Source organism: Dipodomys merriami, unplaced genomic scaffold (assembly GCF_024711535.1).
Source record: "Dipodomys merriami isolate MVZ:Mamm:240054 unplaced genomic scaffold, mDipMer1.0.p SCAF_408, whole genome shotgun sequence".
Lineage (NCBI taxonomy): Eukaryota > Metazoa > Chordata > Mammalia > Rodentia > Heteromyidae > Dipodomys > Dipodomys merriami.
In genome coordinates, this window is record NW_027205693.1 from 492187 (window position 1) to 506792 (window position 14606).

Consider the following 14606-nt stretch of genomic DNA (forward strand, 5'->3'; position numbering starts at 1 on the left):
AAACCAGGAAAGAAATCCAGAATGGTGAGCCCATGCTCATGAACGGGATTGAATTTGCACGAAGTAAATGGGAGCAGATGTCCTCGGTAAGGTTGGAACGTCCACGCTACCACGCCACCACCCTCCACCACACCCCAGTCTTCACACAGAAAAATCACCCCTACCTGAGGCTTTAGGTTATGCACTCTAATACCAATAATAAAATTTAAAAACAAAACCGTGAAAGTGCACACTTCTTGCTTCTGACCATTCTCCCTTGAGTAATTACTCACATAGATGTCCCTTGAGTAATTATTTGCATGGATATTGTTCATTTCTTCACTCATTAAATTTTTAATGAGCCCTGAGCAGATGCCAGCCCCTCTGGGGACCCGGGGGAGAACAAAGGTGACCGGGTGCCCGCTGCCCTGGGGTGGCCCACGCTGGCCAGGGCGCCAGGCACACAATGCATCGGGCCAGCGGGCGGGCCACGTCATGTCCTTACTTGTGCCAGAAAACAAGCGGCCCGATGGAGAGGAGACAGTGATGAAGGCAGGTGCTACGCCCACGGGATAGGACTCCAGACTTGGCATTTGAGAGTGGGAATGAGCCCCGGGCAGTCATGTAATTCTCGGTATTCTGGCAAGGTCCATTGCTTGGAGGGGAAGAACCTACCTGGTCTGGTTGAGAAGCCAATGAGGTGGAAATACAGTGGGTGACGGCGAGGTCAGAGGGAAAATGGAGCTGCAGATGATGCAGGCTTACCAGCTAGGGCAAGGCCAGGTTCCACAGAGAGACAGATGACAGACAGATGGGTGACTGACAAGACAGATGGACAGACAGATGGATAACATAGATGAGACTGTCAGACAGATGGCAATTACTAGGTAGATGATGGATCTATCAAGACCATTGCTAGAGAGTTGATAGATGAAGAGATGTGATTGCCAGATGAAGATGATTTCTGCGTAGATGATTGATAGATCAATAGGACACATCAAAAGATACATCAATAAGATTCATAGGTGATCAGTAGATAGATCGATAGATCAGCAGCATAGGTCAGATGTTGATACATGGTAAGTCAATAGACTGAAAGCTGCTCTTTGGTTTGCCCACGGAGTTCTGCATGATCTTGGTAAGAACTGTGGAGCAGTGGGCCAAGAAAAGCCCTGTGTGCATATACCTCATACCCACACAAGGAATAAACCGACTTCCTGAGTCCTGGCCAGGCATATGGGCGGGAGGCTGGCTCAGGGGGAGTGTTACGCTAGCATGTACAAAGCCTTCATTTCTATCCACAGCACTGCTTACCTCCCACCACCACCAAAAAATGCTGACTGCCTTTCCTTCTGCTCATTGTCAGTTTTTCTGCCAGGGCCTTCAGTATCTCACCCTGATATACAGGGTACGGTGGCCATAGATGGCCTTGCGCCCCCATGGTGGGAACTAGCTGACCTGGGGGGGGGAGAAAACTGGGGAGAAGCTGCCTGGACTCAGCCCCAACCTTGGGAGTCTCACATTCTACCCCCTCCTGTTCTACTTAGCAAATCACTGCAGAGCTGGGCACGGGTGGGTGGCTCACACCTGTCAGCCCAGCTACTAAGGAGGGTGAGATCTGAGGATCACGGTTCAAAGGCAGCCCGGGCAGGAAAATCCCTGAGACTCTCATCTCCAACGAACCACCAGAAAACACTTATGACCTCCGGAGAGCGAGACAATCCATCGAGGCACAGACAGGGAAAGGTGGAGAAGAGAAGTTTATTTACCCTATTTGCACCAGAAAAGGGTCTTGAGACTACCTGTCCTGGGCTAGATACCAAGAATCAACAGCAGCCTTGACCACCAAACCTCTGAGCCTCCAATAGGCAGTCCTGACCAACCCCCCCCCCCGACCTTTATGAGTTGGTCTGCAAACCTCCAAACCTCACACCTCCAAACCTCCAAAGGGGAAGGCTTTTTTCCCCTTCCTCCTTCTCTCCAGGCCTCTCCACTGTCCACAGGCCTGCACTGCTCTGCTTCTGGAGGCGCCTCTCCACAGGCCTCTCTAGAAGGTCCCAAATGGCCTCTCGAGGAGGCCCGGGGTGACCTCCCGAGGACTGCCCTGTCCTTCACTCCTACTCCTCCCCTTCCTCGGTGCTAACTCCATCTTAACTTCCTAAGGGTTTTCTCCTAACGGTTTCCCAACTGCCAGTTATGCTCCTCCCCCAAGCTGCCCACTGCCCAATCCCTTCCTGACAGCTCACCGTGGGAGGGTCAATGCTCCACCCCTCCAGGACATGCCCCGCCCTTTCGGCGGCACACCCCGCCCCTTTCGGCGGCATGGCCTCTTGATGCCCCGCCCCCTCCAGCAGGCCGGGCCCCACCCGGTTATTACAAAACCAGAAGTGGCGCTGTGGCTCAAGTGGTAGAGCACCAGCCTTGAGCGAAAAGAGCTCAGGGACCAGGCCGAGGCCCGGAGTTCAAGGCCCGGGGCTGGCAAAACAAGAACAAAACCCTGCACTCTTTACCTGATCTACGTTAACCGTCACCCTCCGCACATCACCTGTAGAATGACAATCAGAAATAAACCAACGTAGAAAAAGCAAGAGGGCTGTGTAGCCAGGAGCCACCACTAAAACGAAGCGAGTGAATGGGCTGTCTGCGAGCACCCCGCGTGGTAACGTGGACACCGGGGAGCCGTTAATGTTAAAAATAAAACCAATCCCCCCCACCTCGGGGTCCGCTTTTTCTTTGTTGTAAAATTGGCATTTAAAAAGGAAAAAGAAAGCCAGGGCTGGGAGGCGGCGGGGCTGGGCCACCGGCTCTGGCCCAGCGCGTGCAGCGACCCGGGTTCGATCCCCAGGAGGACCAAAGAGCAAAAAGATCAGAAAAATAAAAGCATTTGCATTTCCTCTTTTTCCCTGAGGTTTCTGTTTCAACCGTCGGGCCCAGCTCTCCCCGGTCCGGGGAGAGGGGGGGGATCGGACCCGTCCCAGCCAGGACGGGGGATAGCGCGGGGAAGCCCCACGGTGGAGTCGGTCCCAGCGGAGGCCGCCAAGGCGCAGGCGCAGACTCCCCGGGCCGCGCTGGTAAACAAGCCTCAGCACAGGCGCCGTGGAGGAAGCCAAAGCGCCGTTAACCCTCTCTGCGCAGGCGCACACCCGTCCACCCGCGATGTCATCCGTTCTGCGCAAGCGCTGCAGCGCCCCCCCCCCCCCCCCCCGCGCGCTCGGCTCGTTCTGCGCAGGCGCAGCGTGTTAAAAAAAAGTTCGTAGCCTTTGGGGTTTCGCTTCTGGAAAAAAAGGAAAAGAAAACCTGGCGTCCGAAAGGTGACCGACCATTCGCTCTGTCGTCCCTTCACCATTTCTTCCGCACTTTTACGGGTGAAGAAGGACGTTCCCGCGGCCGCCGCCGAATGTGCTCGTGGCACTAATGCGCCGGGGCTGGGAGACGAATTTCCTAAAAAAACCCACCAAAAAAGAAAAGAAGAGGACGGGGGGGGGGGGGCACCAACACACAAAACCTCTCCGAGACTTCCGCGAGCAGCGACAGTCTTCCTCCGGGTGCGCATGCGCAGGGCGTTTAGTAAGCCTTTTTTGCCCCTGGGCCAGTGCGCATGCGCCTGGTGATAAGCGCGGGAATTTTTGAAACTGTGCAGGGTTCGCCCAGGTTCCAGATTGGGCGCTCGGGAAAATGTCCTTCGGGGCGACGCCGCGCATTCAGTAACCCAGCGCCATGGTCTCGGAGAATGTTTTCTTCCATATATATAATATATTAGACATACATACACAAACATATGTATAACGTATATATTATACATATATAATGTATATTATACATTATATGCTATAATGTATAATACACATAATATGTTTTATATGTTATACACATATATAATATATAACACATTATGTATAACATAGTATGTATGATATATATTATACATATATTGACGGTTGTGGGGGCTCGAACTCGGGGCCTGGGTGCCGTCCCTCAGCTCTTTTGCACAAGGCTGGTGCTCTGCCACTTTGAGCCACTCCTGGTTTTCTGGAGTTCACTGGAGATAAGTTGACCTTGAACCTCCATCCTCAGATCTCAGCCTCCAGGCCCCTCCCCTGCTGTTGGTCCCATGTCTGACTCAGAGCTCCCAGTGGAGGGGCTGAGGTTTGTTCCCAGCCCAGGGAGCAGCTGCAGTGACCATCCGGCCTCTGGCCTTCCCAAAGCGTGTGTTCCAGCTGGGTAAGAACAAAGCTGACTGAGAGAAAGGTATGAGGAGGAGGAGGGGGGTGTGAGGAGGAAGAGGAAGAAAGTGTGGGGAGGAGCAGGAGGTGTGAGGAGGAGGAGGGTGTGGGGAGGAGGAGGAGGGTGTGAGGAGGAGGAGAAGGGTGTGAGGAGGAGGAGGGTATGGGGAGGAGGAGGGGGTGTGGGGAGGAGAAGGAAGGTGTGGGGAGGAGGAGGCTGTGAGCAGGAGGGTGTGGGGAGGAGGGTGTGAGGAGGAGGAGGAGGGTGTGAGGAGGAGGGTGTAGGGAGGAGGAAGAGGTTGTGAGGAGGAGGAGGGTGTGGGGAGCAGGGGGAGGCTGTGAGGAAGAGGAGGGTGTGGGGAGGAGGGGGAGGGTGTGAGGAGGAGGAGGCTGTGAGGAGGAGGAGGGTGTGGGGAGGAGGAGGAGGGTGTGGGGAGGAGGGGGAGGGTGTAAGGAGGAGGAGGCTGTGAAGAGGAGGAGGCTGTGAGGAGGAGGAGGGTGTGGGGAGGAGGGGAAGGGTGTGAGGAGGAGGAGGGTGTGGGGAGGAGGGGGAGGGTGTAAGGAGGAGGAGGCTGTGAGGAGGGGGAGGGTGTGGGGAGGAGGGGGAGGGTGTGAGGAGGAGGAGGGTGTGAGGAGGAGGAGGGTGTGGGGAGGAGGGGGAGGGTGTGAGGAGGAGAAGGGTGTGGGGAGGAGGGGGAGGGTGTGAGGAGGAGAAGGGTGTGGGGAGGAGGGGGAGGGTGTGAGGAGGAGGGTGTGGGGAGGAGGGGGAGGGTGTGAGGAGGAGGGTGTGGGGAGGAGGGGGAGGCTGTGAGAAGGAGGAGGGTGTGGGGAGGAGGAGGAGGCTGTGAGGAGGAAGAGGGTGTGGGGAGGAGGGGGAGGGTGTGAGGAGGAGGAGGCTGTGAGGAGGGGGAGGGTGTGGGGAGGAGGGGGAGGGTGTGAGGAGGAGGAGGCTGTGGGGGGAGGCTGTGAGGAGGAGGAAGAGCAGGCTGTGGGAGGAGGGTGTCCCCCAGGTCTCCCAGGGAACCTGCTCCAGACCCCTGGAGGAGGAGGAGGAGGAGGTGCATGGCACCCAGGGCCTTTGTGGAACATAGCGGAACATTTGCATATACACTGTGCCTGTTGGTGGAGGTGGACTTGCGATCTCTAGAGTACAAGTGATATGGAAATCCATGCAAATGATATGCAAATCGATCCGCAGGGAATGATGATGAGAGGATTTGCACACATTCACCTCAAGTGTCCTTGAACTCCTGTTGGTTGAAGCAGAGAATGTGTACCCTGCAGATGCTGGAGACATGAATGTCCACCTGTCTGTCTGTGAGAGAGTGGAAGGAGGAAGGAAAGACAGAAGGAAGGAAAGAGAAAGAAGGAGGAAAGAAAAACGAGGTGTGGTCTTGCTCTACCAAACACTTCATTTTTCTTTTTTCTTTTTCTTTTTTTGGCCAGTACTAGGGTTTGAACTCAGGGCCTGGGCGCTATCCCTGAGCTCTTTCACTCAAGGCTGGCATTTTACCACTTGAGCCACAGCACCACTTCTGGTTCACTGGAGATCAGAGTCTCATGGACTTTCCTGCAGGGGCTGGCTTTGAACCAAGATCCTCAGATCTCAGCCTCCTGAGTAGCTGGGATGACAGGTGTGAGCCACCGTACTGGGCCTAAATATAGACTGTTTGTTTGTCTTGCAGAGCTAAGGACCGAACTCAGGGTCTCACCAGCACTTGCCAGGCAAGTGCTTCCACTGAGCTAAATCCATCCCCCTAAAAAAACAAAGAAAGTTTTAAGGGAGGAGGCGGTGGAGGATGGGTGGCGCTGCCCTGGGGAGAAAGTTGAGCTCTGGGTGAGCGCATGGAGGCCCCAGCAGGATCTTTAGCCAGCACTGTTTCCTGGTGAGCACTTCTGAAAGGAGTCCTCCCCTCAACCGGCCCCAGCTCCATGGCAACCAGACGTCAGCAGCCGGGGTGGGGAGAGTCAGGCAGGCAGGCCCACGCAGGGTGGGGGGGGGGTAGGGGAGCTGTGCACCCCAGGAACCCTGTCATGTGAGGGTTTACCCCACTAAGCACAGGCGGAGGGTGGGCTGAGGGCGGGCATGAGTGAAGGACGGAGCTGCAGGATGAAGAATCACTGGGTTTTTATATATATTTAGTCAGTCAGATATGGGGCGATTCGTGTTTATAAGGGAAGTGAACAGTAGGGGAAGTCAGAACCCCACATCCAAGGTGCGCATCTGAGCTGTGAGCACAAGATCTCGGGGGCGGAAGAGGGGGGACCCGGTGTAAATGCCTTTATTTACCTGCGCGTGGACTGAGAGGCTGGCTCTAAGGAGCACTGGAAGGGGAGCACTACTGTCCGTGGTGCTGAAGGCTTTCCGGGCCTGTACGGGCTCTTGGGGGAAGGGGTTCTGGGGGGGGGGCGGTGAGGAATGCCCTGGTCACCCCGGTGACCCCGCTTCTCCCCTTCCTTCGGTGCCAAGCAGCCCTGGGTGCTGAGGACAAAGATCACCGGATGACAATGAGCCAGGGGTGGAGGCGGGTGCCGAGATGGGATGGTGGGAGCCAATCAGGTCAGCGATGGCGGCAGCTCTGCTCCTGAAAGGAAAAAAAAAAAAGGGAGGGAGGACCGGGAGGGAGAGGATGGCCACATTTTTCCCCCCAGAACCACGTGACCCAGCTCCCACGTGACACATTCCAGCAGCTTGGAGAGAGGGAGGGAGGAGGGGGAGCGGGGAGCTGGGCTTGGGGGTGGGCGGGAGGCAGCTGAGCCCGGCCTGGCCTGCATCATCTCCCTGCCCGCAGCAGCCCAGGGCCAAGCTGGGGAGGGTGGGAGCAGGGCAGGGGACAGCCATGCCCACGTGCCCAGCGTCTCCCGGTGCCCCTGGGGATTCTCCAGACTCCTGACCACGAAGACCCCCCCCAGGAGAAACTGAGTCCAGATGGAGGAGGTAGGTGCTAGAGAGCTCTAGACGTCACACTGAGAGCTGACCACCCCAACACCCCATCCCTGCTAGGTAATTTGGGGTTCAGTGGTATCTTGGGTAGGCAATCAGTCCCTGATTTTGTGCCATGCGTGACGGAGGAGCATGGGTGGACCCGAATTGGGGAATTGTGAAAGTGCTCGTTGAATCCTGGAAAGAGACGGGGGGGGGGGGGGGGGGAGGGGGGGTGAGGGCGGGGGGGGGCGTTTTGGCTGCTCTGGGCCAGTTCCCAGGGCTCTGGGAAGCCAGGGAGCCGGGCCACTGCCTTGCTTCTTCCCCCTGCTCCCGAACCCGGGGCGCAGCCCCTCCGAATTGCCACCAAGATGGCCCTAGGGAAGTTCTTAAAGAAAGCGACCAAAGTGATAGGCTAAAATTTGCCAGGGACTCGGCTGTGTGTGTGTGTGTGTGTGTGTGTGTGTGTGTGTGTGTGTGTGTCTGTCTGTCTGTCTGTCTGTCTGTCTGTATGTATGTCTGTATGTCTGTATGTATGTATGTATGTCATGGGCCTTGAACTCAGGGCCTGGGCACTGTCCCAGAGCTTCTTTTTGCTCCAGGCTGGCACTCTACCACTTGGGCCACAAGCCCTACTTCCAGCTTTTTGGGGGTTCATTGGAGATAAAGGTATCTCAGACTTTCCTGCCCTGTCTGGCTTTGAACTATGACCCTCAGATCTCAGCCTGCTGCGTGGCTGGGAGTGCAGACATGAGCCACCAGCAGCCAGCTCATTTCATTCCTGCAGCACACGGTTTAAAAAGGAGAAAACCAGGGCGCAGAAACATTAAGGAACGTGGCTCAGGTCTCAGAGCTTACAAATAGACCTGGAGTTTGGAGCCAAGGACTCGGACCCCAGGGTGGGCATTCTTGACCGCCTGCTTGTCGGCAGTGACTTCTCTCCAGCAGCAGCAACTGGAGGAATAAATCAGCCCGCCCGGCTCATCCAGACCCCCGGGGAAATTGATGTTTGATCTTGAATTATCCACACAGGCACATTCCGTACCCCCAAATAACCCAGTAAGTAATTGCTCGTTCTCTCTCCCTCCCTCCCTCCCCACCTCTCTCTGGCTGTATAGATATTTGGTAGTAAGACACCACGTTGCCATGGTGACCGAAGGATGGCTAAAGGGAAAAAGCACCTGGATTACATCATGGCTGATTTTTTTTTTTTAATTGAATCTAGAAGCACCCTGCTATCAGACATACCCTCGTCACAGGCTGGGCTGGATGCACTGTTTTGTTGTCTTTTTTGTTGGTGATGGTGGTGGTCGTGGGGCTTGAACTCTGAGCCTGGGTGCTGTCCCTCAGCTCTTCAGCTCAAGGTGAGTGCTCTGCCACTTGAGCCACAGCGCCACTTCTGAGTTTTTCTGCTTATGTGGTGCTGAGGAATCGAACCCAGGGCCTAATGCATGCGAGGCGAGCACTCTACAACTGAGCCATCTTCCCATCCCCTCTACTTTGTTCTTACAGGGATTAAAAACATCTTAAAACAATGCCCGTGACGTAGGCTGTCAAACAGACTAGATCCACAGCTTTAAAATAATAACAACAATAATAATAATGATAATAATAAATATCACATTGCAAAGTAAGGGGACATATCATTCCTTGCCAGTTAGGGCTTTCGGGGTGCAAGGAGAAACGCTCATTTTTTTTTAATGTTGTCCTGTGTGGATGCAGGTACTCTCCTGCGAGCCTTCCAGAAGTAGCTGGGGCAGCAATCTTGAAGTTGCAAATTCTTGACTGAGTGTTGCTCTTCCTCTAATGCTGAGTACTGCGCAGTACTTTGTGGAGTAACTGCGACCCTTGGAGCATTGAACCCGCTCTTTTCCAGCCCGGAGCCTTTGGTTCCTGCTGAGATAAATGACAGGACCCACTGGGACAGGAGTCTTGTGGGGTGTGGCGGGGCATGGGGTGCGCCCTCAGGATTCGCCTGTGAATGTGGTACACTTGGCTGAAGGCAAGTTTAGGCTCCGGGGCACTATTACTAGCAAAGCCAAAACAGTATTAAAGTTTTGGGGGGTTTGTATGTGTGTACTGGTGTGAACTCAGGGCCTCACACACTTAGCCTTCTTGCTCACAGCAGGCGTTGTACCACTTGGTTTATGCCCCCATCCTGGCATTTGCTAGTTACTCAGAGATAGGTCTTGGGGCTTCAAACCAGGGTGGGTGGTCTTCCTGGTTTCAGCCTCTGGAGTAGCTAGGATTGCAGGCGTGAGCCACCCGTACCTGGCCCCGTTTCCCTGTGTTTGCCAGTGCCCCATGGTGATAAGGAAATATTTATAGAGCACCTGCTTGGTGCCACACATCGTTCTCAGTTCCTTTTCCTGTGCCGTTGATCATATTTGCACAACCAGTGGGCATGGGGCATTTGTGGGCCAAGACAGTAAGCACCAAGATGTCCAGGACCCCAAGGTGATGTTGCTTAGTGGCCTGTACACCAGAGCTGGTGTGTAACATGCACACTTTCCCAGCAGGCTTCCTCTCCTGTACTTTTGTGCTAGTCTGGGGGCTTGAACTCAGGACCTGGGCGCTGTGCCCAAGCTTTGGTGCTCCAGGCTGGTGCTCTACCACTTGAGCCAGAGGTCTGCTTTTGGCTTTGTTGTGGTAGTTTTCTGGAGAGAAGATCCTTTACAGACTTTTCTAAGCCAGGGCTGGCTTAGAACTGCAATCCTCAGATCTCAGTCTCCTGAGCAGCTGGGATGACAGGCGTGAACCACTGGCTCCGTCTCTGTCCAGCTGGCTGGGTTGTGTCTGCAGGATTGGCTGTAATCCCACCATCTCCAACCATGTTTATTTATGCTTTCTTTTGTTTTTTTTTTTTTTTGTCATCTAAATAAGGTTTGTAAAGTTTGTTTCCAGAGAACCAGGTGTTTTAGGTGATCTTTTATATTTGCTTTTCAATCTTGATTTTTGTTTATTTCCGCTCTGGTCTTTTCACCACTACTGGGGTTTAACTCAGGGCCTGTTTGCTATGCCTCTAGTCCAGCTTTTTGCTGGTTAACTGGAAATGTAGTCCTTTTTTTTTTTTTTAATTAATTTATTTATTTTGGGGTCTGGTCGTGGGGCCTGAACTCTGGGCCTCGACGCTGTCCCTCAGCTCTTCAGCTCAAGGCTAGTGCTCTACCACTTGAGCCACAGTGCCACTTCCGGCTTTTTTTTCTTGCTTATGTGGTGCTGAGGAATTGAACCCAGGGCCTCATGCATGCAAGGCAAGCGCTCTACCACTGAGCCACCTTGCCAGCCCCATGGAAATGTAGTCTTGAGTACTTTTCTACCTCATCTAGCTTCCACAATCCTCCAGCTCTCAGCCTCCTGAGTAGCCTGGATTACAGGTGTGAGCCACAGGTGTCCAGCATTTTCTGGGACCTTATTTTGACTGAACCTGGGACCCTAACCCCCAAGCCCCCTGTAGTTAGCGCTGAGAGTTGAACCTGAGACCTTGTTCATTTCACACATATGCTCTACTACTGCGCTACATTCCCATCCCAGTTCTTTTCATTCTTTTCATCCCTTTGGAAGATTTCCTCTCCTTCCCGCTCCATCCCCAGGCTGCCCTGGCCTTGCCTGGAATTCAAGCAGGCGGCTTGCTCTTTCAAATCTGCAGTCGCTGCTGGTTTCTGGCACTAGATGGCGTCCCGAGTCCAAGTTCACCCCAGTCCACTGTGGGTGTGTGGACACTGTTGTAGCACTAGAGGGCCTGCCAAGCCCAGGTTTCCCTCACATCTGCTGTTGACGTACATGGCGTGAACTGGGGAAGTGCCCTGGCCTTTTCCTGTATTCTGGGGCCAGGGTGGCCCCCAAATGACACATCCCCCAGCTGTTGCCACAGACAAACACCTCACACTGTGCTACACCAGAGCCCAAGCTGCCTGGTCCAGCAGTCTGTGGAGAGCACTGGTACCCACCTCCACTCCTTTCCACCAAGACCATGGATTTCAGAGACCGAATGACTGGAACATAAACTCCAGTCTTTTGGAAGCATGTGTGTGGAGTAGGCCCTGACTTTCAGAGCATTGCTGTGATGATGGCAGAGGCTGGGGATAGGCCTCCTGCGGGCCCACCATCCAGCCTCTTGTTCTACTATTTTAGAATTTGTGTGAAGGAGAAGAGATCAGTAAAGGGGGCAGGGTGCCCTGTTCCTAAAACCCAGGAATCCAGAAGTCCTTGCCCAAGAAGCACCTTCACTTGCAGTGAAGTTAGAAAAGTTTTATTTTTAATGTGTGTGTGTGTGTGTGTATGTATGGTCCTAGGGCTTGAACTCAGGGCCTGTCCACTGTCCTTGAGTCCCTTTGTGCTCAAGGCTAGCGCTCTATCACTTTGAGCCACAGCTCCATTTCTGGCATTCCTGAGTAGTTTATTGGAGATCAGAGTCTCATAGAGTTTCCTGCCTGGGCTGGCTTTGAACCACGATCCTCAGATCTCAGCCTCTCGAATAGCTGGGATGACAGGTGTGAGCTCCTAGCTTTTTATAGAGAGGCAGCTCAAGCCTGTGCAGGAAGGGTTTGAGGAAAATTATCCACTGCCATGATATTTTGTTGTTGTTGTCGGTCGTGGGGCCTGAACTCTGGGCCTGGCCACTGTCCCTCAGCTCTTCAGCTCAAGGCTCTACCACTTGAGCCACAGCGCCACTTCTGGCTTTTTCTGCTTATGTGGTGCCAAGGAGTCGAACCCAGGGCCTCATGCATGCAAACCGAGCACTCTATGGCTGAGCCACTTGCCCAGCCCTGTGCCATGGTATTTTCTAACAGAAAATGATTATATGTACAAGGTGGTTCCCCTCCTGGACAGTGCACACGGGCGTCCGTGCTCCTCCCGTCTGTGTAGAAGGTGCCCCAGCTGCTAGCTATGGTGAAGTCCAGTCCCCTCCCGTTCAAGGGGGACAGAGCCTCTCCTGCACTCTCGACACCCGTGTGCGGCCCTGAGCCGGCGTGTTTTGTGTTCCCCCCATGTTCTGGTGGGCACTCAGCAGATGCATCGTGGGCCACGGGCCGTGGGATTACTATGAATTCCCATGTCTGCATGCTAAGTCTAGGAAAATCCAGACGGTGCGACCAGTGTGCCAGTCTGAGTTCAGCCCCGGCCTGAGCCCGACTCAGGAGGCTGGGATCTGAGGATCGTGAGTCAAAGCCAGACTGGGGCAGGGAAGTCTGTGAGATTCTTAACTCCAACGAACCACCAAAAAGCCAGAAGTGGCACTATGGCTCAAGTAGTAGAGCGCTAGCTTTGAGTAAAATAGCTCAGGGACAGCGCCCAGGCCCTGAGTGCAAGCCCTAGAACTTGGGGGTGGGGTGAATAGGGACCAAAGCTGAGTGCCAGTGGCTCACGCCTGTAACCCTAACTCCTCAGGAGGCTGGGGTCTGAGGATTAAGGTTTGAAGCCAGCCTGGGGAGGAAAAGTCCGTGAGACCCTTATCGCCAATAAACCAGAAAAAAGCCAAAAAGTGGAGCTTGTGGCTCAAGTGGTGGAGTCTGGGCCTGGCACAGCGCCCAGGCCCTGAGTTTGAACCCCAGTGCACCATCTGGACCCACACTGCCGAGGGAGGAGCCCAGGCCTGATGGGACAGCAGTCCATGGTGGGGGGGACCATGTGACAGGGTTTTAACGGGGGCTCGCTCTTCTCTCCTCAGTAGAACTGACCGGAAGGCGGAGAACATGGCTGCGCTCACGATGGACAGGAGCCGGCCACCGTTCCTCTTCCCCACGCTCCCGGTGCCCGTCCACAACCACAGCGAGGTGGAGACGGCCTCACCCAGCCCCGGCCCGCTGGGACTAAATGAGGACGCCGGCTGGCCCGGCAACAGGACAGGCCCCTGGTACGCGCGGACCCCCGGGGAAGTGGCCGCGGCCAGCGTCTTCTTCGGGACCCTGTGGTTGTCTTCTGTCCTCGGCAATTCCCTGGTCTGTTTGGTTATCCACAGGAGCCGGAGGGCGCAGTCCACCACCAACTACTTTGTGGTGTCCTTGGCGTGCGCCGACCTCCTGGCCAGCGTGGCAGGCGCGCCCTTTGTGCTGCTGCAGTTCGCGCTGGGCCGCTGGGCGCTGGGCGGGGCTGCGTGCCGCCTGGTGCGCTTCACGCAGTACCTGACGCCCGGCGTGCAGACCTCCGTGCTCCTGTGCATCTCTGTCGACCGCTTCTACACCGTCGTCTACCCGCTCAGCTTCAAGGTGTCCCGGGAGAAGGCCAAGAGGATGATCGCCGCCTCGTGGCTGCTGGACGCGGCGCTGGCCAGCCCCGTGCTCTTCCTCTTCGGCCCGGCCGGGGACGGCCACTGCCCGCACTTCCCCCCTGCGTCCTGGCCGGGCACGGCCTTCGCCGTGCTGCACGTGCTGGCGGCCTTTGCCGCGCCCTCGGCGTTGCTGGTGCTGGTCTACCGCCGGGTGGCTAGGCACATCTGGAGGCTGGGCGGCCACGGGCGCGCGGTGCGCAGGACCATGAACGTGGTGCCCAGGACCAAGGTGAGGACGGTGCAGGTGTTCCTGCTGCTCAGCCTGCTCTTCCTGCTCTCCTGGCTGCCCTTCCACGTGGCGCAGCTATGGCACCCCGGCGAGCACGAGGCCCGGCAGAGCGCGTTGGTGTTCACGGCTGTCGCCTGCATCGCCTTCAGCTCCTCGGCCTCCAAGCCCGCGCTCTATGCCATCTCCAATGCCAACTTCAGGCGGGGCGTGAAGGAGACCTTCTGCATGTCGGCCACCAAGTGCTACCGCAGCAACGCCTACACCATCACCACCAGCTCCCGCATGGCCAAGCGGAACTACGTCGGCATCTCCGAGATCCCGCCCCTTGCCAAGGCCGGCACCAAAGACTCCATCTATGACTCCTTCAACCGGGAGGCCAAGGGCAAGAAGCTGGCATGGCCCATCAACTCAAACCCGCCTAACACGTTCGTCTAGCGCCTTGGTTCCTTCTGTGACTGTCCTGTGCAGGGTATTAAAAAACGCTCTGGATCAGAAAAACAGAGAGGATTTGATGTATTTTTCTCCCACCCTACTTTCTGAGTCTCTTTTTTCTTTTGGGCTGGTCCTGGGGCTTGAACTCAGGGCCTGGGTGCCATCCCTGAGCTCTTTTGGTTCAAGTCTCTTTCGCTAACATGCTTTCATCTACCAGAATGGAGCTGGTTTCACATCAGACATTGTACCACAGCGTGCGTGAGTTGGATGCCTAGAATAATGTACATTAGCCAGGCACTGGTGGCTCACGTCTGTCATGCTGAGAGGCCGAGATCTGATGTTTGTAGTTCAAACTAACCTGGGCAGGAAAGTCCATGAGACTCTTTTATCTCCAACAAACTACCAAAAACCCCCCAAAACTGGAAGTGGCTCTGTGGCTCAAGTGGTAGAGCACCAGACTTGAGCAAAAGCAGCTCAGGGGCAGCGCCCAGGCCTTGATTTCAAGCTCCAGGATTGGCACCGAAAGAAAAAAAAGAAATATATACATTA

General features: G+C 55.3%; 1 protein-coding gene across 10 annotated transcripts; it reads left to right on the forward strand.

Annotated features, from left to right (window-relative positions):
- Positions 1–3213: 3213 nt before the first annotated feature.
- LOC138806769 (probable G-protein coupled receptor 19) lies at positions 3214–14144 on the forward strand. Of its 10 annotated transcripts, none has more exons than XM_069992109.1 (3): positions 3245–3290; positions 7913–8184; positions 12797–14144. In XM_069992109.1, the coding sequence occupies exon 3, from the start codon at positions 12822–12824 to the stop codon at positions 14058–14060; it is 1239 nt and encodes a 412-aa protein (XP_069848210.1). In that variant the 5' UTR covers positions 3245–3290; positions 7913–8184; positions 12797–12821; the 3' UTR covers positions 14061–14144. The 10 variants fall into 10 exon arrangements, with proteins under 10 accessions (XP_069848216.1, XP_069848215.1, XP_069848210.1 ...); XM_069992110.1 differs by lacking the exon at positions 3245–3290 and adding an exon at positions 5464–5588; XM_069992108.1 differs by lacking the exon at positions 3245–3290 and adding an exon at positions 6984–7140.
- The last annotated feature ends 462 nt before the right edge of the window (positions 14145–14606 follow it).

Excerpts from the sequence above, each read along its gene's own strand:
- LOC138806769 (XM_069992115.1), top strand. The coding sequence starts at position 12,822 with ATGGCTGCGCTCACGATGGACAGGAGCCGGCCACCGTTCCTCTTCCCC.